Source organism: Malaclemys terrapin, chromosome 2 (assembly GCF_027887155.1).
Source record: "Malaclemys terrapin pileata isolate rMalTer1 chromosome 2, rMalTer1.hap1, whole genome shotgun sequence".
Lineage (NCBI taxonomy): Eukaryota > Metazoa > Chordata > Testudines > Emydidae > Malaclemys > Malaclemys terrapin.
The window spans coordinates 61,268,356-61,292,509 of record NC_071506.1 but is presented as its reverse complement, the minus strand read 5'-3'; the positions used below and the strand labels follow the sequence as shown (position 1 = coordinate 61,292,509).

The following is a 24,154-nucleotide window of genomic DNA, read 5'->3' as shown; positions in this document are numbered from 1 at the left end:
CCTGGAGTATGCCCGGTGCCGGGAGTGGCCTCTCGACGTCGAGCGTCGACCGTAGCGGTGCCGAGAACTACGTCTCGACGTTGATCGGTGCCGACGATCATAGCGGTGCCGAGACGTAGACCGGTGCCGAGACGAAGATCTTGGCCGCGAGTACGACCGGTGCCGAGGTGATATTCGGTGCCGGGACTGCGAGCGGCGTGGGGACCTGCTTCTGGACCTGGACCGGTGCCGAGGTTCCAGCCCTTGTGATGGAGGGCGCATCAAGGCAGGTTTCCCCCTTGACTGGACCGGGCGGGTCAACGGTGCCGTCGGTGCCAGTGGTTGAGGCGGTGCCGGCTCCGTGAGAGCTATCAAGTCTCTCGCCGCCACGAAGGTCTCCGGAGTCGACGGGAGTTGTATTACCGCCGGTCTCGGTGGAGACGCTATCTGCACCGGACTCAACGGCCTCGGTGCCGGAGTCGACAGTGCTGGAGGCACCTGTTTCCGGTGCTCCACCGGCGCACTCGGCTCTACCCCCGGCACTGGGGGAGCCGGCGTCTTCGGTATAGAGGTCCCCGTCTTATGGGCTTTTTTATGCCCCGGGGATAATGACCGGCGCCGAGGTGCCTGCTGCGGTGCCGACGAGGTCCGGTGCCGGGGAGGTTTGTCCGACACCGCCCGCGTTGTCGGCATTGCCGGTGCTGCTGGGGCACTGCGCACCGAGGCGCTAGGTGCCTGGGCCTGGCTCGTAGAAGGAGTGTCCGGGCTAAGTGCCGCCTCCATCAGGAGTTGCCGGAGCCGAAAGTCCCGCTCTTTCTTGGTCCTTGGTCTGAAGGCCTTACAGATCTTGCACTTATCTGTTTGGTGGGACTCTCCCAGGCACTTCAGACAGGAGTCGTGCGGGTCGCTCGTGGGCATAGGTTTAGCGCAGGAGGCGCACTGCTTGAAGCCGGGAGCTCTGGGCATGAGCCCGGGCCCGCGGCCGGGGGAGAAAGGGGGCGACGACCCCCTTAGTCCCCTGGACTATTATAACAAATCTAACAACTTTAAAACTATTTAACTATTAAACTACAAACACTAGAACTATAACTATAACTACAACTGCGAATAACTAACTAAGCTAGGGAGAGTGGAGAACAGCTATGCCGCGCTCCACAGTTCCAACGACCGTCAGGGGCGGTAAGAAGGAACTGAGGGGGCGCCGGGTCGGCTGGGGTATATATTCAGCGCCATGAAGGCGCCACTCTAGGGGGCTCCACAGCCGACCCGCCGGTGTTGCTAGGGTAGAAAATCTTCCGACGATCGTGCACGTGGCGCGCACACACCTAATGGAATGGATATGAGCAAGCACTCGAAGAAGAACAATTACTTAGAAAAGTAATTTTTAACTGTAAGCATTCTGGAATTGTTAATTCATAATATACACAACCAAATCTGTTTTAGGCAACCATTCAAGGAAGGCAAGTCACCTTGAGAGAATAGATTCTATGTATTACAACTGAATCTTTACTTTTAAAATGCATTCTGCAAAAATATAATCCAATATAAGAGCAGATATAAATATTAGGGCTGTCAATTAATTGCAGTTAACTCGCACAATTCAAAACAATTAATCACGATTAATTAATTGCAGTTTTAACTGCATTGTTATACAATTGAATACTAAATTTATTAAATATTTTAGATGTTTTTCTACATTTTCAAATAGACTGATTTCAATTACAATACAGCATACAAAGTGTACAGTGCTTTATATAATTTTATTACAAATATTTGCACTGTAAAAATGATAAACAAAATAAATTGTATTTTTCAATTCACCTCATACAAGTACGGTAAGTGCAATCTCTTTATCGTGAAAGCACAAATGTAGATTTTTTTGTGTGTGACATTACTGCACACAAAAACAAAACAATGCAAAACTTTAGAGCAGGGGTAGGCAACCTATGGCACGCATGCAAAAGGCAGCACGTGAGCTGATTTTCAGTGGCACTCACACTGCCTGAGTCCTGGCCACCGGTCTAGGGGGCTCTGCATTTTAATGTAATTTTAAATGAAGCTTCTTAAACATTTTAAAAAAAGACGGTTACTCACCGTTGTAACTGTTGTTCTTCGAGATGTGTTGCTCATATCCATTCCATTAGGTGTGCGCGCGCCGCGTGCACGATCGTCGGAAGATTTTTACCCTAGCAACACCGGCGGGTCGGCTGTGGAGCCCCCTAGAGTGGCGCCTTCATGGCGCTGAATATATACCCCAGCCGACCCGGCGCCCCCTCAGTTCCTTCTTGCCGGCTACTCCGACAGTGGGGACGGGGGGCGGGTTTGGAATGGATATGAGCAACACATCTCGAAGAACAACAGTTACAACGGTGAGTAACCGTCTTTTCTTCTTCGAGTGCTTGCTCATATCCATTCCATTAGGTGACTCCCAAGCCCAACTTAGGTGGTGGGGTCGGAGTGAGACATTGTTGTGTGCAAAACCGCTGATCCGAAAGCAGCATCGTCTCTGGACTGCTGCACTAGTGCATAGTGAGCTATAAATGTGTGGACTGATGACCAAACCGCTGCTCTACAAATGTCCTGAATCGGAACTTGTGCCAGGAAAGCCGTCGAGGAAGCCTGGGCCCTCGTGGAGTGAGCGGTGAGGTGCGGTGCTGAGACACCTGCCAGGTCATAGCAAGTCCGGATGCAAGACGTAATCCAGGAGGATAGGCGTTGTGAGGAGACCGGTGAGCCTTTCATTCGGTCGGCCACTGCAACGAAGAGTTGCGTCGTCTTTCTAAAGTGCTTTGTGCGGTCAATATAGAAGGCCAGGGCCCTTCGTACGTCCAGGGAATGCAAACGTTGATCCTGGCGAGTGGCATGTGGTTTGGGATGAAAGACCGGGAGAAAGATGTCCTGGTTGATATGAAAAGGAGAAACCACCTTAGGGAGAAAGGCAGGATGTGGACGAAGCTGCACTTTATCCTTATGGAAAACTGTATAAGGGGGCTCGGATGTAAGCGCCCTGAGTTCAGAAACGCGCCTTGCTGAGGTGATGGCTACAAGGAAGGCTGTCTTCCAGGATAGGTACAAAAGAGAACAGGTGGCCAGTGGCTCGAATGGAGGACCTGTGAGCTTGGAGAGAACCAGGTTGAGGTCCCACGTCTGAACGGGCTGACGTTGTTGTGGGTACATCCGGTCTAAGCCCTTGAGGAATCTAACGACCATCGGGTTAGAGAATACCGAGGACGCGAGTTCCCCTGGGTGAAAGGCCGATATAGCGGCCAGGTGAACTCTAATTGAAGATATCGCCAACCCCTGCTATTTTAGGGAGAGGAGATATTCCAAAATGAGAGGAATGGGTGCCTGCAACGGGGACATGGCTCGTTGTTCGCACCAACAAGAGAACCGCTTCCACTTGGCCAGGTACGTGGTGCGTGTTGAGGGCTTCCTACTGCTCAGCAGAATCTGTTGGACAGAGTGCGAGCATTGCTGCTCTGCCTGGGTGAACCATGGAGCAGCCACGCCGTGAGGTGGAGTGATTGGAGGTCGGGGTGACGCAACCGGCCGTGGTCCTGAGAGATGAGATCCGGATCCAACGGAAGCGGGATCGGTGTCTGAACCGAGAGCTCCAACAGTGTGGTGTACCAATGTTGTCTTGGCCATGCAGGAGCGATCAGAATTACCTGTGCCTGGTCTCTGCGCAGTTTGAGCAGTACCTTGTGGACCAGAGGAAACGGAGGGAAGGCATAAAACAGGTGGTCTTTCCAGGGAAGCAGAAAGGCGTCCGAGAGGGAGCCCGGAGCTCGACCTTGTAGGGAGCAGAACACGTGGCACTTCCTGTTGTCTCGAGATGCAAACAGGTCTATCTGGGGAAACCCCCACCTCTGGAAGATGGAATGTATAATGTCCGGACGGATAGACCACTCGTGCGTTTGGAAGGACCTGCTGAGTCGGTCCGCTAGAGTGTTCTGGACTCCAGGGAGGAACGATGCCGTGAGATGGATTGAGTGGGCGATGCAGAAGTCCCACAGGCGAATGGCCTCTTGGCATAGAATTGACGAACGTGCTCCTCCTTGCTTGTTGATGTAGAACATGGCCGTGGTGTTGTCGATGAGAACTAACACACAGCGGCCACGTAGGAGATTGAGGAATGCCTGGCACGCCAGGCGCACCGCCATCAGCTCCCGAACATTGATGTGCAGGGCTAACTGGGGTGCAGTCCACAGGCCCTGGGTATGGTGTTCGTTGAGATGGGCGCCCCAACCCAGAGATGACGCGTCTGTGACCAGGTGCAGAGAGGGTTGTGGGGCGTGAAATGGCATCCCCTCGCAGACCACATTGCGATCTAGCCACCAGGTGAGGGAGGCCAGGACCGAGTTCGGGACCGTGACCACCATGTTCAGGCTGTCTCGATGTGGACGGTATATTGATGACACCCAGGTTTGAAGTGGGCGAAGCCGAAGTCTGGCATGCCTGGTTACGTACGTGCAGGAAGCCATGTGACCCAGCAGGGTAAGGCACGACCTCACCGTGGTAGTTGGGAAGGCCTTGAGCCCTTGAATGAGGTTCGTGATGGTGCCAAAGCGGTTGTCTGGCAGGATGGCTTGTGCACGCCCGGAGTCTAGAACTGCGCCGATGAATTCTATTCTCTGGGTAGGTTCTAGAGTGGATTTGTCCTTGTTGAGTAGGATGCCCAACTCGTTGAATATGTGCACTATTCTGTGGACGTGAGCTTGAACTTGCTCCTTGGTGCGACCGCGCACCAGCCAGTCGTCTAGGTACGGGAACACCTGTATTCCTTGCCGACGAAGGTACGCTGCCACGACAGCCATACATTTCGTGAACACTCTTGGGGCCGAGGATAGGCCGAAGGGAAGGACTGTAAATTGGTAGTGCACCATGTTTACCACGAATCGCAGGAAGCGTCTGTGAGGTGGGTAAATTGCAATATGAAAGTATGCGTCTTTCATGTCGAGGGCGGCGAACCAGTCTCCAGGATCGAGGGAAGGGATAATGGCCCCCAAAGAGACCATGCGGAACTTCAACTTTACTACGAATTTGTTGAGTCCGCGCAAGTCCAAGATGGGCCGCAGACCTCCCTTGGACTTGGGGATCAGGAAGTAACGGGAATAAAATCCCCTGCCCCTTAACTCTATCGGAACCTCCTCGATGGCCCCCATGGCAAGGAGCGTAGAAACCTCCTGTGTAAGAAGTTGCTCGTGAGAAGGGTCCCTGAAGAGGGACGGGGAAGGGGGGTGGGAGGGGGGGATAGAAGAAAACTGGATAGCGTATCCCCTCTCCACCGTGCGGAGGACCCAACGGTCCGAAGTTATAAGGGACCAAGCACGGTGGAAGTGGGAGAGGCGATCCCGAAAGGAGGGAGCTGGATCCTGGGGGATGACTGGGGCGCCGTCCTTGACCGCACCTTCAAAAGTTCTGTCTAGGACCTGAAGGTGGTCTTGGTGGCCCTTGGTTCTGACCGGGTTGAGGGCCAGCCCATCTTCTCCTACCACCTCGCCCTCGCCTTCTGGCAGGGTCCTGTCTCTGACGAGGTGGAGGGGGGTAAAAACGTTGAGGCTGCGGCCTAAATGGTCTGCGCTGGGGACCCGCAACATGCATCCCCAAGGAGCGCATGATTGTCCTGGAGTCTTTGAGGCTCTGCAATCGAGAGTCCGTCTTCTCCGAGAACAGCCCCTGTCCTTCAAAGGGCAAATCCTGTAGGGTCTGCTGTAATTCAGGGGGCAAACCCGAAACTTGGAGCCAGGAGGTCCTGCGCATAGCGATACCTGCGGCCAGGGTCCTTGCGGCCGAGTCCGCTATGTCCAGGGAGGCCTGTAAGGAGGTCCGAGCCACCTTCTTACCCTCCTCAACCATGGCTCCAAACTCTTCCCTGGACTCTTGGGGAATCAACTCCTTAAACTTCCCCATAGAGTTCCAGGAGTTGAAATTGTAGCGGCTCAGTAGCGCCTGTTGATTCGCCGCTCTAAGTTGTAGCCCTCCGGCTGAGTAAACCTTACGGCCAAACAGATCAAGCCGCTTAGCCTCTTTTGATTTTGGCGCTGCAGCCTGCTGGCCGTGGCGCTCTCGTGCATTCACTGATTCCACCACCAGTGAACACGGTTGGGGGTGTGTGTACAAGTACCCATAGTCCTTAGATGGGACAAAGTATTTCCTTTCCACCCCTCTCGCTGTAGGTGGAATGGAGGCAGGAGTCTGCCATATCGTATCCGCGTTCGTTTGGATCGTGCGGATCAAGGGTAACGCCACCCTCGATGGGGCATCCGATCCAAGGATATTCACGATCGGGTCGTGCACCTCCACTATCTCCTCCGTCTGCAGGTCCATATTACGGGCCATCCTGCGCAGGAGATCCTGGTGAGCCCGAAGATCTATCGGAGGGGGACCCGTGCATGAAGTGCCCGCCACTGCCTCATCCGGAGAGGAGGAGGAGGACGCCTCCGGTGGTAGTGGATCCAAGGGGGGGTCCCGGTCCCCCTGGTCTTGGGTCGGAGCGTCACCTGCACTTGGGTCCACGGTGTCGGGTGGTGTGGACACAGAAGCCTCCATGCCTCCAGGCGGAGGCCGAGAGATGGTGGATTCTGGGGCTCTTCTGACCGAGTGACCCGAGCGAGAGGTCGATGGTAATGAAGCCCCTTGCTCCTGGTGATACGCCCACGGGGTCCAAAACGACCAGTGAGATGGTCCATGAGAGTGGTCCTCTGCCCTCTCCTGCCAATGGCCCAAGTCTCGTTCCTCGGCCATGGCGGTGCCGCGAAAGATGAAACGATCCCCGTGGTCTGCGGTGCCGCACGGTGCCGGTCCGGAGATGATCTATCTCTGTGCGGTGCCGGCGATCGGTGCCGGGACCGCGACCGGTGCCGATGACCTCGTCGGTGCCGGGAGTCAGATCTGGACCTCGACGAGGACCTAGAGTATGCCCGGTGCCGGGAGCGGCCTCTCGACGTCGAGCGTCGAGCGTGGCGGTGCCGAGAACTACGTCTCGACGTTGATCGGTGCCGACGATCATAGCGGTGCCGAGACGTAGACCGGTGCCGCGACGAGGATCTTGGCCGCGAGTACGACCGGTGCCGAGACGATATTCGGTGCCGGGACTGCGAGCGGCGTGGGGACCTGCTTCGGGACCTGGATCGGCGCCGAGGTTCCAGCCCTTGTGATGGAGGGCGCATCAAGGCAGGTTTCCCTCTTGACTGTACCGGGCGAGTCAACGGTACAGTCGGTGCCGGTGGTTGAGGCGGTGCCGGCTCCGTGAGAGCTATCAAGTCTCTCGCCGCCGCGAAGGTCTCTGGAGTCGACGGGAGACACTGTATCACCGCCGGCCTCGGTGGAGACGCTATTTGTACCGGACTCGACGGCCTCGGCGCCGGAGTCGACGGTGCTGGAGGCGCCTGTTTCCGTTGCTCCACCGGCGGACGCGGCTCTACCCCCGGCACTGGGGGAGCCGGCGTCTTCGGCACGGACGTCCCCGTCTTATGGGCTTTTTTATGCCCTGGGGATAATGACCGGCGCCGCGGCACTTGCTGTGTTTGCGGTGCCGACGAGGTCCGGTGCCGGGGAGGCTTGTCTGACGCCACTCGCGTGGTCGTCATAGCCGGTGCCGCCGGGGCACTGCGCACCGAAGTGCTAGGCGTCGGAGTCTGGCCTGTGGAAGGAGTGTCCGGGCTAAGTGCCGCCTCCATTAGGAGTTGCCTGAGCCGAAAGTCCCGCTCCTTCTTGGTTCTTGGTTTGAAGGCCTTACAGATCTTGCATTTGTCTGTTTGGTGGGACTCTCCCAGGCACTTCAAACAGGAGTCGTGCGGGTCGCTCGTTGGCATAGGCTTAGCGCAGGAGGCGCACTGCTTGAAGCCGGGAGCGTTGGGCATGAGCCCGGGCCCGCGGCCGGGGGAGAAAGGGGGAGACGACCCCCTTAACCCGCTGAACTACAATAACAACTATAACAACTTTAAAACTATTTAACTATAAACACTAGAACTACAACTATAACTATAACTTTGAATGACTAAGTAAGCTAGGGAGAGTGGAGGACAGCTATGCCGCGCTCCACAGTTCCAACGACCGTCAGGGGCGGTAAGAAGGAACTGAGGGGGCGCCGGGTCGGCTGGGGTATATATTCAGCGCCATGAAGGCGCCACTCTAGGGGGCTCCACAGCCGACCCGCCGGTGTTGCTAGGGTAAAAATCTTCCAACGATCGTGCACGCGGCGCGCGCACACCTAATGGAATGGATATGAGCAAGCACTCGAAGAAGAACCTTATTTACTTTACATACAAAAATAGTTTAGTTATATATTATAGAGAGAGACCTTCTAAAAATGTTAAAATGTATTACTGGCAGGCGAAACTTTAAATCAGAGTGAATAAATGAAGACTTAGCACACCACTTCTGAAAGGCTGCTGACCCCTACTGTAGAGCCTACAAGTCCACTCAGTCCTACTTCTTGTTCAGCCAATCACTAAGACAAACAAATTTGTTTACATTTATGGGCTATAATGCCTACTTCTTATTTACAATGTCACCTGAAAGTGAGAACAGATGTTCGCATGGCACTTTTGTAGCCGGCATTGCAAGGTATTTATGTGCCAGATATGCTAAATATTCGTATGCCCATTCATGCTTTGGCCACCATTCCAGAGGACATGCTTCCATGCTGATGATGTTTGTTAAAAAAAAAATGCGTTAATTAAATTTGTGACTGAACTCCTTGGGGGAGAATTGTATGTCTACCGCTCTATGTTTTACCCACATTCTGCCATATATTTCATGTTATAGCAGTCTCGGATGATGACCCAGCACATGTTGTTCGTTTTAAGAACACTTTCACTGCAGATCTGACAAAACACAAAGAAGGTGCCAATGTGAGATTTTTAAAGATAGCTACAGCACTCGACCCAAGGTTTAAGAATCTGAAGTGCCTTCCAAAATCTGAGAGGGACGGGGCGTACAGTACGCTTTCGAAGTCTTACAAGAGCAACACTCTGATGCGGAAACTACAGAACTCGAACTACCAAAAAATAAAATCAACCTTCTGCTGATGGCATCTGACTGAGATGATGAAAATGAACATGTCAGTCCACTCTGCTTTGGCCTGTTATCGAACAGAACCAGTCATCAGCATGGACACAAGTCCTCTGGAATGGTGGCTGAAGCATGAAGGGACATATAAATCTTTAGCGCATCTGGCACATAAATATCTTGCAACGCCAGCTACAACAGTGCCATGAGAATACCTGTTCACACTTTCAGGTGACATTGTAAACAAGGAGCAGGCAGCATTATCTCCTGCAAATGTAAACAAACTTCTTTGTCTGAGTGATTGGCTGAACAAGAAGTAGGACTGAGTCGACTTGTAGGCTCGAAAGTTTTACATTGTTTTATTTTTGAATGCATTTATGTTTTGTACATAATTCTATATTTATAAGTTCAACTTTCCTGATAAAGAGACTGCACAATAGTACTTGTATTAAGGGAATTAAAAATACTATTTCTTTTATTTTTACAGGGCTAATATTTATATTTAAAAATAAATATAAAGTGAGCACTGTACACTTTATATTCTGTGTTGTAATTGATATTAATATATTTGAAAATGTGGAAAACATCCAAAATATTTATATAAATGGTATTTCATTATTAACAGAGTGATTAATTATGTGATTAATCATGATTAATTTTTTTAATCGCTTGACAGCCCTATATATATATATATACACACACACACACACAAAACAGGCAATCCTTCATTTAAAGTATCTTTAATAGTGAGGAATACATTTCAACTAGAATCTGAAACTTTTGGGTGTACTGAGTTAAAGCAGATTCTTCATCAGCTGTTAGTAGAAGCAGCAGCCTCTTTCAAGAATGTAGCCAACAGAAGAAAAGGATTATTTGAACCCTCCTTTAGGCCTAAATTTATAGCCCTTCATCTCACAAAGTCACTATGACTCTCAGATATTCATTTTATGATACATTTACACATTCATTGGTATGAGATTAGACTATTTCTATTCTTTTGCTTGCCTTGATGGAAGAATTCCTCTGTTACTTTTTCACTCCATTGCTTGCTCAGTTCCCAGGTCCGGCATGGATTACAAATATCAGCACACTTCAAAGCCATCTGGTGAATTACATATACTGGGTTACACTACTTTCAATTTTTTTCTACATGCAAAAACATGAATACAAAAAAGCAGCATAATTTCTAGAGTCGCTACTACTGTATTCCATAACGTCTCATGCATTTTTCTAATCAGGGTAACAAACCCAACCACTTGCATTTCACTCTAAAATTATATACCATAGTTAAGGCTGCAATTTAGTCACATAGGTCGCCGAAGTCAGAATACGTGAATTCCAGCGTCCTCCGTGACTTCAGCCTGAGATGGTTGGGAGCTGCAGGGTCCCCCGCTGGGGCAGGAAGCTGTGGGGTACCCCTGCCGCCTGTGGTGGCCCCTGCAGCTCCCTCCCGCCAGGGATGGTGGGGAACCCCCTGAGCTCCTGGAGAGCAGCAGTGGGGGACCCCCACGAACTCCCTGCCGCCACCGGGGAAACCCCCAAGCTCTCTGCCACTGGTGGCGGTGGTGGAGGAACCACCTGACGCCCAGGGCAGCACTATGGGGGAACCCCCGAGCTCCCGGACACTGGGGGTGGCAGGGAATCCCCAAGCTCCCAGCCCCGGCGGGCAGCGAGGGACGCCCGGAGCTGCAGGTAGCAGGGCACCCCGCAGCCCCCAGCTGCTACAGGCAGCTCCTAGTCCCTGCAGCTGCCCCACTTGAAGTAGTGTGGGGATCCGCAGATCCCCATTTTGTCAGGTATAATTTTAGTAAAAGTTAGGGACAGGTTACGGCTTCCGTGACTTTTTGTGTTTTGCCCGTGACCTGTCTGTGACTTTTACTAAAAATATCAGTGACAAAATCTTAGCCTTAACCATAGTACACTAACAGAATGCTATTTGGAGAATTATAAGAGGTCATGAACAGAGCTAAGTAAAACTGAAGGCAAACAGATGTCTATCCTGGACAAAGTGAATGAGAGTTAAATACAAAGTACCTCTCAAGGGCACTGTATGCAGAACATTCAATATAAAGACATTTAAATACAAAATAAAATTACAAAACAGTATTTATTTTAAATTAAATCTAACCAAAAATTAAGTTATCTGTTAGGAAAACACTATCTTAAAGCCATTTCACATCCCCGCACCCCATTTTATAACTGCAATAAGACATTTTAAAGAATTAACTGATAGCATAGTTTCAATGCCAGAGATCCTAGTAGGACTGAGTTAATATAGTTCAGTTTAGTATCAGAGGGGTAGCCGTGCTAGTCTGGATCTGTAAAAAGCGACAAAGAGTCCTGTGGCACCTTATCTGCATCTGACAAAGTGGGTATTCACCCACAAAAGCTTATGCGCCAATACTTCTGTTAGTCTATAAGATGCCACAGAACTCTTTGTCGCTTTTTATAGTTCAGTTTACTTCCTTGCATTACTTATTTTTGAAAAACAAAATATAAGTCCCCACTGAACAGAAAATTTGTTGTTTATGGCTTGGTCAGGACAGGTCAAACACTGGGTTCTTACTATTCATTGACTTTTGTAGACAGGATGACCAATTGAAATCACAGGATTTCTGCACTCTAACAGTTTAATGTTCCTCTTTCTCAAAGGAAGTGTTTTAGCCTTCTGTATGCCTCCCTATCAAGAGGTATCTTACAGCACAAACCAAGGCTTCATAACAATACAGCAGTACCCCACAATATACCTTAGAGTATTGATCAAGGGACCCAAAGCTAACTCTAAAACAGTCTTAACCAGTCTCTTAGGGATTTTCATTAGAGGGAGGAGCAAAAAACTTGCACCTCAATGGAAGATTTGTTAACCCAGTTTCTGATTGCTGGGATCAGTGACAAACTGAAAACCTTAACCTCCATTTCTAATTCCCCCTCCTCTGCTTCTGACTCATCTGTTCCTTCCTCTGCTTCATTGAGAAAGCTCCTCTCTAACATGTGCAGGCAGAAAGGGCTAGTTTTGCCCTCTACAGAGTGAGGATCTTGTGGAGCCTCAGCAGGTCTTGCTGGTACTCCATCTCATTGTGTAAGCAGGCCTTGTGCACACTAAGCACAACTAAAGAATAAAAACATCCCCTCTTCACTGGTCACCCATGGCAGATGAAGACCATTTTCCTGGGAGGAAAAAAAAAGTACGATATTTGAAGCAATTTACTTCTGAAACTTTCGAAACAGTCACCTGTAAAATGAAGTGGCGATGGTCTGCCTCCTCTAAACATAGGTCTCCTCTGTCCAAATGGGTTCTAAACAGGGATAGGTATTCATTTTGCCGACTTATGTCTGTGGCAAGAATCAGAGCACCTATCTGACTTTCCATCAGCTTCCTGAAATTAGTGATATAAAATACCCAAAGACACGAAAATATGAGGAAAAAAATTAGGCATCATATTGACACATTTAAGTTGAATGTAGCAACTGTATACGAATGTATACATAAACTGTACGCCATGACGGCGGTAAGTGCAGCACTTTCAAATGTTTATATAAAATGTTTTAAAACTACAATATTTATAAAAATACTCTGAAATTTCACAGGTAGCTCTCAGGAAGAGAGAAACCTACTGCAAATATTTGTAAGCTAAATTATTCTAGCTATTGTTAAAGAAGATGAAAAGAGCTGCAATTTAAAAATACAGAACATGAGTTACTGTTTAGGTCACAGAATACAATTATCTCTTACTAGTCAGTCAATATTTTCTTTCAATCTAATCAAATGTTTGTATAATGAATACACTTCCATCACACAGTGTTCACAATAAATACTAGTTTCCAAGCAGTATACTGAATAATTAACTGTTCCTGCAAGGCTCATAGCACCCATTAAATCTTTAAATGATCTGAATATTCAGCTAGGATTATGAATTGCTATGTAATATTTTAACAGAACACTTGTTTACAAAGTTGTCTGATGCCATGGATAATACATTTTGTGTAACTTCATATAGTGTATACTCTCTGTATAAAAAATACATACCTGTTTTCTAATGACATATGTGCAAATAAACCAGACTCTCTCAACAACCCCACTGCTGATCTCCAGTGGTGGTTTTCTAATACTGAGATATTCTGCAAAACAGAAACAAAATTATTGCTGTTATTTTAAAAGATTTGATTAGTCTTACACTACAGTCTATATGCCTCTTAAAAAGTTCATGATTTTCAAACTTTTTAACACTTCTATTATGTTAATAGCTTGTATTTATTGTTTTCACTCAATGGGATAAACATCCTAGGTTCAAGTCTACCATTAAATGAGTACATTAGCAATTTCACTGTTAATATAATTCTTCTATACTGAAAAGATACTCAAACCTGGTTCTGATAAGTATGATATTTTCACTTACCTTATATAAAGTTGCTAAGTAATGGTTTGTTTTAATAAGGAAAGGCTGATTAACACCTGGATGATCCAAATCATGTGTGACAGCTGCAATTAAACTGAGCAGAACATCCCATGGAGTTAGAGATTTGGAAAGCTGTAATAAATGTAACAGTATTATTCATGGGAACATTCACAGGTGAAAATATTCTGATTGGCTTTCCATAGCTTTCAGTCCCTGGAAAAAGGTCCCAAAAATGACCAATCAATTTCATCTTTCATACAGTGCTTTGAAGGAAGTGCACCATCACAGAAAGGTGAATGCGGAGAACGGGGTGAGGGTACTAGTAGAACTTTTTTTTTTTTTTAAAGTTTAATAGCAACCATGGTACAGGGAAATCCAGGAGTAATTACTCTACAGGAGTTAAAGGCTCAAGATCAATTTAATCTGACCTTATCAATAATATCTAGATAGATGCAATAACTATTTAAATATTTATGGTAGTTAGAACTGTCACTCAAATTGTTAGCTACTCCATTACCAACCAGAGAGTATTTCAAAATCCCTGTTTAAATTAAAAATCCTTGCATCTGACGAAGTGGGTATTCACCCACAAAAGCTTATGCTCCAATGCATCTGACTCTGTCACTTTATGCAAGAGTAGTGTAGACCACTATTACTATACAAGAATAAACCAAACCAATAAAAAAATCAGTGTTGAACTAGATAGCTGGTTTCCAACTGGCTACAGTACACCATGGATCTTCTCTAATCTAATCAGAAAGTTGCATTTTCCCCTGAAATTTCCTGTTTAGAGTGTAGCCTATACCTGAGTACCAGCAATTCAAGTCACCTCTGACAACTGTTAGCTTTGCTCAGCTCCTAATGTAGAACTCTCTTTGCTAGATATCTCCCTTTCATAATGTGCATTTTAGAAAGAAGAAAGGACAGACAACTCTTGTACATTGCTACAACCTGCATCTGGCAGAGGAGATTTGTTCATTAGTATCCAAGGTGAACTAAGCATAAGTGATATATCAGCTTTTGAAAAACTGAGTTATTTGGGTCTCCAGCTTCTAACTCAATGATGTGCATACTTCTTGGAGCAAAGTTTTTTTTTCCCAGTAGCTTAAAATCTTTATGGTTTTACAGAACATTAAGAAAAATACAAACATTATAGTTGTACTTTTACACGTTACGTAAAACAAATTACCTTAGGTTCTTCTAAATAACAGTGCATGGCCTGAGTCACATCTGCAGCATGAACTGCATTATGATAAGGGTTTTGACTATGATAATCTTCTTGAACCATAACTATATAAAGAAAACAAACATCTGGGTTTAATTAAAATGGCAATTTAAAAAAAAAAGCAATATAAATATCACAAATTGACATTTTTGATAAGACATATATAAACGCCACATATCAAATTTGTTTAAGTAGAACCATCTCCAGTACTCTCACACAAAGGTTTTATGTGGTGACACAATATTTTTTAAGCTAACGCAAGATTTAGTATAAATTCATCCTGGAGATGAAGTTATTTAACTCTAACCAAAATTTTATGATCTGGAATATTATGATTTTGACTGAGCAACCACCTCCTTAGCAGGAGTCTCTCTCTCTGCTAAGCCAGTCTGCCTGAACATTGAGGCAACCTGGAACACACACAGGAAGTTGATTTTATTCATCAGAACAGCAGGGCTGACACCTCTGCTAACCTTTTGCATCGCTCATAGATAATTTAGGCAATCCACACATCACACTGGCGGGCCTTGATCAGAAAACGGTACCCTACAGCAACCCATCAAGGACAGAAGAGCTAGCTATTCTGCTTTTAGTTTCAGTACATGTGAAGAAGTCTTTCCTTCCTGACCACTGTCCAGCCACCAGCCCCATAAGAACCAGACTTTTGTCTTTGCTTGCCTTTCCAAGTCCTTCTTGCTTTCCTTAAGCACTGCAATTACAATATGTGGAAGGTCACTTGAGTAGAATCAGTACAAGGGAACTAGTTTGCAGCAAAAACAAAAGAAAACTGGTTAGTAATCTATTCTATAATTTTACTTTAACTGAGCACTGGGTTCCCACAAACCTGTTGGAGATTTTTCCCTTAACGGTAACCCACTGGGGCGGCACAAGCCCTCTGCTACCTCGTGCCATCACATGAAGGTATAAAGAGCGGAGACACCCCTAACCACTTCCTCAGCCCTTCTCGCCAGACAGAGTCTGACAGAAACAGAAAGAAGAGTGGGTTGTGGAATGGACATGTGTAACGCATCTCAAGGAACAACCATTACAGAATAGGTTAGTAACCGTTTTCTCTTCAAGTGATTGCATATGTCCATTCCATTTCATTCAGAAGCTGTTTGATCTGGCAGTGGGATCAGAATCTACCTAAATAAGGATTGCAGGACCACATGCCCAAATCTGGAATAATCTCTAGAACAATGAAAGATGGCATGATGTGAAGCAAAGGTTTGTACTGAAGACCAAGTCACTGCTTTGCAAATGTCCAAAATAGTCACCTGGGCCACAAAGGCTGCACGAGATCTTGTGCATGTGTTAACACCCTACTCTGTGGAGTTATACTAGCCAAGTCAGAACACAAACAAATGCAAGTAGAGAGCCACAACAAAATCCTCAGATAACCAGGGGATGACCAAGGAGACAAGACAAACAATTTGTCACAGTGACAAACTGGACAGCCTAAAATAAGAGGTTTGTCTAGATACTCCCTTCACTTTCCAGTCTACAGGTTTCTAAGGACAGCTGATATGTTTGTTTGGATGACAGACCCTGAATTCACTTAAGGAGACATCAGTCATTTATTAGGAGAAACTGCTAGGGAACTTGTAAAACAGAGCTTGCATTTGAACAGACTGATGAACAGACTGGACTCCTGCCTGTCCTTTCTGTCTGGGGGAGGGGAGAAATCCCCATAGTCCCATTTATCCTTGCTTTTTCAAACTTAATTACCACAAAAACATGCTTTGTATCAAACAGATCAAGCCTTCTGAGAAACCCTGCCAAAGGGAACAGAGAGCTGCTTCTCCTGGCTCAATCAAGAATTATTCTTCCCTTCAGACTGAGCTGGAGGATATAGGAGAAAACAGGCAATGTGAGGGATGAGTCTTTGGTCTTCGTGCAACAAGTCATGGTAAAGGCATCCCAGGACATCACTGACAAGTGAGATGTTGCACCACATGGTGACTCTTGTGTGAAAACAAGAAGGAACTATCATTCCAGGGACTGTGCCAAGGACATTAGGATACAGAAATTTAAGTCCATAAACAATTAAACAGATCTGCTCTCCCACTGTCAAATAAAAGTAATATTAATTTACACCTTTCTCCAAGGATACACAATACAGCATCACCTCATGAAGGTCCCAAACATTCCTGTACAGCTTTAAGGAGAGTAGCTTCAATTCCTAAATCAGTGGAGCAAGACTGGATCCTTTTCTATACTACTAAAAAGATCTGAGCAGAAATTGGTGTCAGCAGCTGGTACTACTGAACTGGCGATGACTACAGGTTAGATAAGGACAAACTATGTTTCTTATCAGAAACCAAGATCAAAACCAACATTATATTTCAATAATATTCTCACTATCTCCTCTTCCCTCATTTGTGATGTGAAATTCAGCCTTCATAATCCGCTGCATACAACCGTGACGCATCATGAAATTCATACATTCTTGGGCAAAATCAAATTTTTCTGCCAAAATTAATTTTACTGCTTTTAGTAGAATTTTTTTTCCTTCACCTCCCTAATGCTATTATTAAAACTAAGCTATTTCCAAAATTTGTAAGTGCACACAGTATCACAATACTACCATTATAGGAACCAGCTTCAAATTAGTGCAATTCAAACTTTCTTGCTAAACTGTAAGCAGTACTTCAAATGGTATCTTTTAAAATGCAGTTAAGGAGTAATGTTCACTTTAACAAAAGGCTATAATATATTTACCTAAAAATCTACGAAGTTTCATCGTATCTAAATGGAAGTGTTCTATCAGTCCATGAAGATTAAACAGGTGGAAGGTTAAGCTGACTAGACTGTTTCCTAAAAATAAAATACAAATATTAATTCATTTTAAAAAAGATTAAATTAGTGCTTCCATCACAAGGGAAAAATTATTTAAAAGTTTTTGTATTCAAAAGTTATGCAAACAGATTGAAATGTATAAGAATTCTATAAGCATTAATTGGTCTAGTCCAATAATAATTTCCCCCAGTGATTCTCAATATGTCCACTACCAGCAATAAACTATGCAATGAGGAGTCTCACTCAGTGGCACTGTACCTTTAAAAACAATAAACCTGCAATCCACCTAAGTAGGTTTATTGCTTAAAATGGAACACAGAGGTAATTAAGCCAAAAAACTAGTCAATGTTGGCAACTGCCCCAAGTTGAACACCTTACATTTAGTTTCCACCATGTGTTCTTTTTTGCAAAAGTACTCCTTGCTGAAACCAGAAATCAAAGAAAATACAAATGTGCAATTTGCTATGAAATTTGTAGTACTACAAAGCAACTGCTATAATCATTCATTTACTAGGAGCTGAAATATTCCATATCATACATTTGATTTCTTTTTTTTTTTTTAAATTTCAGAGGCAGTAAGGAAAGGCTTGCAAATTAAACATACATAATATTGACAACTAGATCAGTTTTTGGCATATTTACTTTGACAGTGTCACTTTAACAACTAATTACACAGCCACTCAGTGTGCTAGGTGCTTTACTCAGAAGCACAACATTTCCCACCTCATATAAGAGGAGGTTACTCACCCTGTGCAGTAACTGATGTTCTTCGAGATGAGTGTCCCTGTGGGTGCTCCACTACAGGTGTTGGTGCGTCCCTGCGCCTTCGCCCGGAGATTTTTGCAGCAGTACTCATAGCGGCCACGCATGCTCAGAATCTGCCCCCCCGCTGTGACTCTAGGGTAATAGAACGCATGCGTGGCCGGTCTCCTCAGTTCCTTCTCTACCACGGAGGCCCCCCAACTCCGAAGTAGAGGGGAGGAGGGTGGGTAGTGGAGCACCCACAGGGACACTCATCTCGAAGAACGTCAGTTACTGCACAGGGTGAGTAACCTCCTCTTCTTCTTCGAGAGATGTCCCTGTGGGTGCTCCACTACAGGTGACTTAAAAGCAGTGTATCTTAAGGAGGTAGGGACTTCGGATCTGGTAGGAACGCCGTCGAGAGTACCGCCCTGCCCAAGCGTATGTCAGATAAAGGGCCTTGAATAAGGGCATAGTGTTTAACAAAAGTATGGTCAGATGACCAGGTGGCTGCTTTACAAATGTCAGCCAAGGGGACTTTGCGTAAGAACGCGATGGAGGCAGCCAGAGATCTAGTGGAGTGTGTTCTAATGCCATCTGGAGGTGCAACCCCTTTCATCTGATAGCACAGTCGGATACACTGGGAGATCCAGTTCGAGAGTCTCTGGGTAGAAATAGGCATGCCCTTGGAGCGCTCTGCAACAGAGACAAAAAGTCTAGAGGAGGTTCTAAAGGGTTTGGTTCTATCCAAATAGAATGACAAGGCTCTGCGAACATCTAGTGTATGCATTGAGGCTTCAAAGGAGTTTGCATGTGGTTTCGGGAAAAAAGTCGGGAGGTGTATGGGTTCATTAATATGGAATGATGAGTGAACCTTTGGAAGAAATTTGGGATGCAATCTGAGGGTAACCTTGTCTTTAAAAAATATCGTATATGGTGGATGAGCCATGAGAGCTGCTATTTCTCCTGCCCGTCTGGCAGAAGTAATTGCCACTAGAAACGCTGTTTTCATGGAGAGGTGTAAAAGGGAGCACGTGGCTAGGGGTTCGAAGGGTTGCTGAGTTAGGGCAGACAGTACCAGATGAAGGTCCCAGGGGATGGTCGGTTGTTTAATGTCTGGATATAAGGTTTGTAGGCCCTTGAGGAAACGCTTCGTAGTAGCGTGAGCAAAGACAGACGTATCATCAATTTTGTCGTGGAAAGTCGTAATAGCAGCTAAATGGACCCTGATGGAGCTGAAAGAAAGGCCGGATCGCTTAAGGCCCAAGAGATAGTCCAATATAAACGGAAGAGGTACCGAGGTAGGAGAAAGATGTTTGGCAGAACACCAATGTGTGAATCGTTTCCACTTTTGAAGATAGGTCTTGCGAGTAGCTTGCGTTCTGCTATGTAGGAGCACCTCCTGAACTTGTTCGGAGCAATCTAATTCGCGTTGGGAGAACCACGTAGGAACCAGGCCTTGAGGTGAAGCATGGACAGGTTGGGGTGGAGAAAACGACCGTGCTGCTGAGATAGAAGGTTCGGAATAAGCGGCAGGGAGATTGGTGGTTGGATTGACATTCTGGTGAGGAAGGGAAACCATGGTTGTCTGGGCCACGATGGGGGCAATGAGGATCACCTTGGCTCGATCCGTTCGTATTTTTATCAGAACCCTGTTGAGAACTGGTATCGGGGGAAACGCATAGAATAGGTTTCGGTGCCATGAGATCATGAATGCGTCCCCCAGGGAATGTTTGCCCAGTCCTGCTCTGGAGCAGAAATTGAGACATTTCTTGTTCTTTGGAGTTGCAAAGAGGTCTATTGTTGGGTAACCCCAGATGCTGAATACGTTGTGAATGGTTTTCTCGTCTATCTCCCACTCGTGGTCCCATGGGAAGCGTCTGCTCAGTTCGTTCGCTGTGGTGTTCATGATTCCGGGAAGATAAGCAGCTGATACCCGGATGTTGTTCACAATGCACCAATTCCAGAGCTTCATAGCCTCTGTGCACAGCGAATGGGAACGAGCTCCGCCCTGCCTGTTTACGTAAAACATGCAAGCAATGTTGTCCGTCATTATGCGTACGTGATGATGTTTGATTAGTGGCAGGAAGTGACGGCACGCGTTGCGAATGGCTCGAAGTTCTAGTACATTTATGTGCAGGGAGGTCTCGGTTGGTGACCATAGTCCCTGTACTGTGTGATGAGACATATGTGCACCCCACCCTGTCATAGATGCATCGGTGGTCAGAATGCGTGATGGAGCCTGTTGAAGAAACGGGACTCCAGAACAAAGGTTGGAGTGGACGGTCCACCAACGTAGCGAGTCTTTGACTGGAGTAGGCAGGGAGAGAGTCTTGTTTAAAGAATGCATATTCGGTTTGTAAACCGTTGCCAGCCACGCTTGGAAGCACCTCATGTGTAGGCGTGCATTCTGGACGACAAAAGTGCACGAGGCCATGTGACCTAGCAGTTGCAGGCAGTCTCGGGCAGTTACCTGAGGGCTGTTGCGAATAGTTGTGGTCAGTTGTTTTATGGAATTGTAGCGATCGGGTGGGAGCGATGCTAGCCCGGTCCGAGAGTCGAGGTCTGCGCCTATGAACTGAAGGTGCTGGGTGGGGCGTAATGTGGATTTGTCTCTGTTTATTTGTAGGCCGAGAGAAAGAAAGCACTCGACTGTGAGTCGTGTGAACCGGAGCGCCTCGTCGAATGTTGAAGCTTTGAGGAGGCAATCGTCGAGGTACGGAAATATTATTACCCCTTGTCTCCTGAGGTGAGCAGTGACTACGGCTAGAAGTTTGGAAAAAGCACGGGGGGCTGTAGATAGTCCGAAGGGGAGTACCCTGTATTGGAAATGTGTGGAACCAAGGGTAAATCGGAGGAAACGTCTGTGGGCCGGATGTATAGTGACGTGGAAATAGGCATCTTGTAGGTCGAGGGCAGAAAACCAGTCGCCCTGCTCCAGCGCTGGGATTATGGTATTGAGGGTCACCATCTTGAACTTTTGCTTTTTGATGAATCTGTTGAGCCGCCTGAGATCGAGGATTGGTCGCCATCCCCCATTTTTCTTCTCCGTTAAGAAATAATGGGAGTAAAAACCCTTCCCTCTGTGTCGCTCTGGCACGATTTCTACTGCTCCCAGATGAAGGAGATGTTGCACCTCTTGGAGGAGTAGCTGCTCGTGAGAAGGGTCCCTGAAGAGGGACGGGGAGGGTGGGTGGGTGGGAGGTAAGGAGAGGAAGGGGATGACGTATCCAATTGTAACTACCTCTAAGACCCACTTGTCGGAGGTAATCTTCCTCCATTGTTGGAAAAAAGGTCGTAGGCGGTGTCCAAAGACTGGTGTGCCGGCTGAAGTGAGGGCATTGCTTTCTAAACCCTCGACCAAGTTTTCAAATCTGCCTATTAGCTGGTGGGGGTTGAGGCGCCCCTGTAGAGTTTGGGCGACGTCGCTGGAATCTTGGTCGTGGACGTTGCGGCTGTTGCTGTTCCTGCGGTCTATGGGAAGGTTGTGTAAATGCGGGATAACGTGGCCGGTGGTATGGTTGGTATCGATATTGTCGTCTTCTTGCCGTAGGTGTCTGGAGACCTAAAGACCGAAGGGTTGTTCTGGAGTCTTTCATTGAATGAAGCACTTCATTCGTGTTAGCAGCAAAGAGTTTGTCACCGTCGAAGGGAAGATCTTCAATTGTGTTCTGAACTTCGCGAGGAAAAAAGGAAGAGGAGAGCCATGAGCCCCGTCGCATGACTATCGCTGTAGCGGTAGATCTTGCCGCTGTGTTGGCTACATCGAGGGCTGCTTGGAGAGCGGTGCGTGAAATGGCTTGGCCCTCAGAAACTATAGCTCTGAACTGTTGTTTTCTTTGTTCTGGAATGTCATCAATAAAGTCCATTAACTTATTATAGTGTTTATGGTCGTATTTTGCCAGGACTGCAGTATAATTAGCTATGCGAAATTGGAGGGTGGAGGATGCATAGACCTTGCGACCAAACAGGTCCAGTCGTTTGCTATCCTTGTTAGGTGGGGCAGAACGAGAATACTGTTGTCTGGCCCTCTGGTTCGCAGCGTCCACTACCAATGAGTTTGGTGCTGGGTGGGTAAAAAGGAATTCAGAGTCCTTTGGAGAAATAAAATACTTCTTGTCCGCTTGCTTGCAGGTAGGCTTGTCGCTGGAGTCTGCCAGATGGACTTAGCGGGTTCTAAAAGGGCTGCGTTAATTGGAAGTGCCACTCTGGAGGAAGAAGGGGGCTGTAGGATGTTCGTTAGCTCATGCTGTTGTTCGGGAACCACTTCCAAGTTAATGTTCAGGTCACTAGCAACTCTCTTAAAGAGGTCCTGGAATTTTGTATATTCATCAGAGGGAGTGGGAGGAAGGGGAAGTAATGCTTCCTCCGGTGCTAATTCCGGATCTGTTGGACCAGGAGAAGGGCTAGGTTTATCCTGGGAACGTGGCCAGGCGTCTCGTGTCACTAGCATATGCATTAGGAGACGGCACTGGATCAGTGTTGCGCCTGGTCGAATGGCCACGGGGCATGTGTTCCCGAGGGTATGATGTCCATGGTGTCCAGTATTGCCATGGTGGCGGGTAGGGCATAGGTGGTGCCATCCAGGGGTTCATCCCCCAAGGGGCAGGGTCCTGAGAGTGGGATGAGGTAGTATTTCCATAGCCCTTATTGCTCTGGGTCCGGGGCTGGGAGTCATGATATGGGGAAAAAACTCCCTGTGGATCTGCTTCCTCCTCACTGGAGGAAAACTGCTCAGATCCTGACTCAGGCATCGAAACAGAATATGCATTCATGAGCGGAGACTGCAAGGTAGGTGATACTAGCAGATCAGCTGTCTGGGTAAAATGAGTGAAAGCAGCTCCTGCGGGAGATGAAAGCTGAGCCGACAGAGGCTGCTGCACAAGAGCATTCCTGCGATCGGGGCTTCTGGCTGTGATGTGTGTGTCAGAATGCCCCGCAGGCGTCGGTGCCGCGGTCGGTGCCGGGCGAGAAATGTCGGGCTGCCTCGGGTGAGGCGTGCTGTAGAATGTCGGCACCGTCTCATTCGCGGTGCCGAACGGTGCCGTCCCTGAGGCAGGCAACTGGAAGCCTGATGCCTCGGCACCGGAGCTTCTCGGCGGCGCTGAAGCCTCAGGCGGCTTTTGCGCTGTTCCGGAGGAGCCTGGCTCGTGAAAATTGCTGAGGCGAGGAATCACAGGCAGAGAGATCGTTGATCTGCCTGGAGAAACTTTATGCCTCATAGTCTTGCTCGGTGAGGAAAGGTGCCCCTTTTTCGTAGACTTCTTGAGCTTTTTTGAGGGGGGGGGGGGGCTGTGTCGGGTAGCGGAGCCGGCTTCAATGCCTGGGTCTGAAACTGACCCGATAGATTTTTGAAGCAGGAGCAGTTTGAGTTTAAGCTCCCTGTCTTTCCGTGCCCTGGAGCTGAGTTTACAGCAGTGGGCACATTTTTGGGGAATGTGAGCTTCCCCCAAACATTTTATACACTTTGAGTGCCCGTCCGATGACGGGATAGCTTCCTTACAAATAGCACAGCGCTTGAAACCGGTGGAGCCCGGCATAGCCGCGGCTGACAGGAAAATTTTTTTTTTTTTTTTTTTTTTTTTTTTTTTTTTTTTTTTAAGATAAACTGGGTAAGTAACTATTTTAACAGAGAAAACTGACAGAAAAAACTGGTTTCTAAAGGATAATTAAGGCAATAGTGAAGGATTCTCTAATGAGTCTGCTGAGCTCCGTCTCAGGCCGGGGACGGTTGAGAAGGAACTGAGGAGACCGGCCACGCATGCGTTCTATTACCCTAGAGTCACAGCGGGGGGGCAGATTCTGAGCATGCGTGGCCGCTATGAGTACTGCTGCAAAAATCTCCGGGCGAAGGCGCAGGGACGCACCAACACCTGTAGTGGAGCACCCACAGGGACATCTCTCGAAGAAGAACTTACTGTCATGCTTCACCACATGCATGCATGTCATTTTGGTACCACTTCCCCCAAAAGCTGTTATTCCCAACACTAAGGCAAGA

General features: G+C 47.4%; 2 protein-coding genes across 5 annotated transcripts in view; one reads left to right on the top strand and one right to left on the bottom strand.

Moving 5' to 3' along the window:
• Positions 1–22,032, top strand: part of MTFR1 (mitochondrial fission regulator 1) — a 76,699-nt gene extending 54,667 nt beyond the window's left edge. The window contains exons 7-8 of the mRNA XM_054021096.1: positions 20,786–20,872; positions 21,710–22,032. Of these exons, the coding sequence (XP_053877071.1) occupies positions 20,786–20,872; positions 21,710–21,725 (103 nt within the window). The 3' untranslated portion in view covers positions 21,726–22,032. The remainder of the gene's footprint in view (positions 1–20,785; positions 20,873–21,709) is intronic.
• The window catches only part of PDE7A (phosphodiesterase 7A), a 147,419-nt gene that overhangs the window by 8,410 nt on the left and 114,855 nt on the right, over positions 1–24,154 (bottom strand). For all 4 annotated transcript variants that reach the window (XM_054021090.1, XM_054021091.1, XM_054021092.1 and 1 more), the window contains 6 exons: positions 17,338–17,433; positions 14,581–14,681; positions 13,392–13,523; positions 13,022–13,113; positions 12,227–12,371; positions 10,000–10,096 (listed from right to left, as the gene is read on the bottom strand). In XM_054021090.1, the coding sequence (XP_053877065.1) occupies positions 10,000–10,096; positions 12,227–12,371; positions 13,022–13,113; positions 13,392–13,523; positions 14,581–14,681; positions 17,338–17,433 (663 nt within the window). The remainder of the gene's footprint in view (positions 1–9,999; positions 10,097–12,226; positions 12,372–13,021; positions 13,114–13,391; positions 13,524–14,580; positions 14,682–17,337; positions 17,434–24,154) is intronic.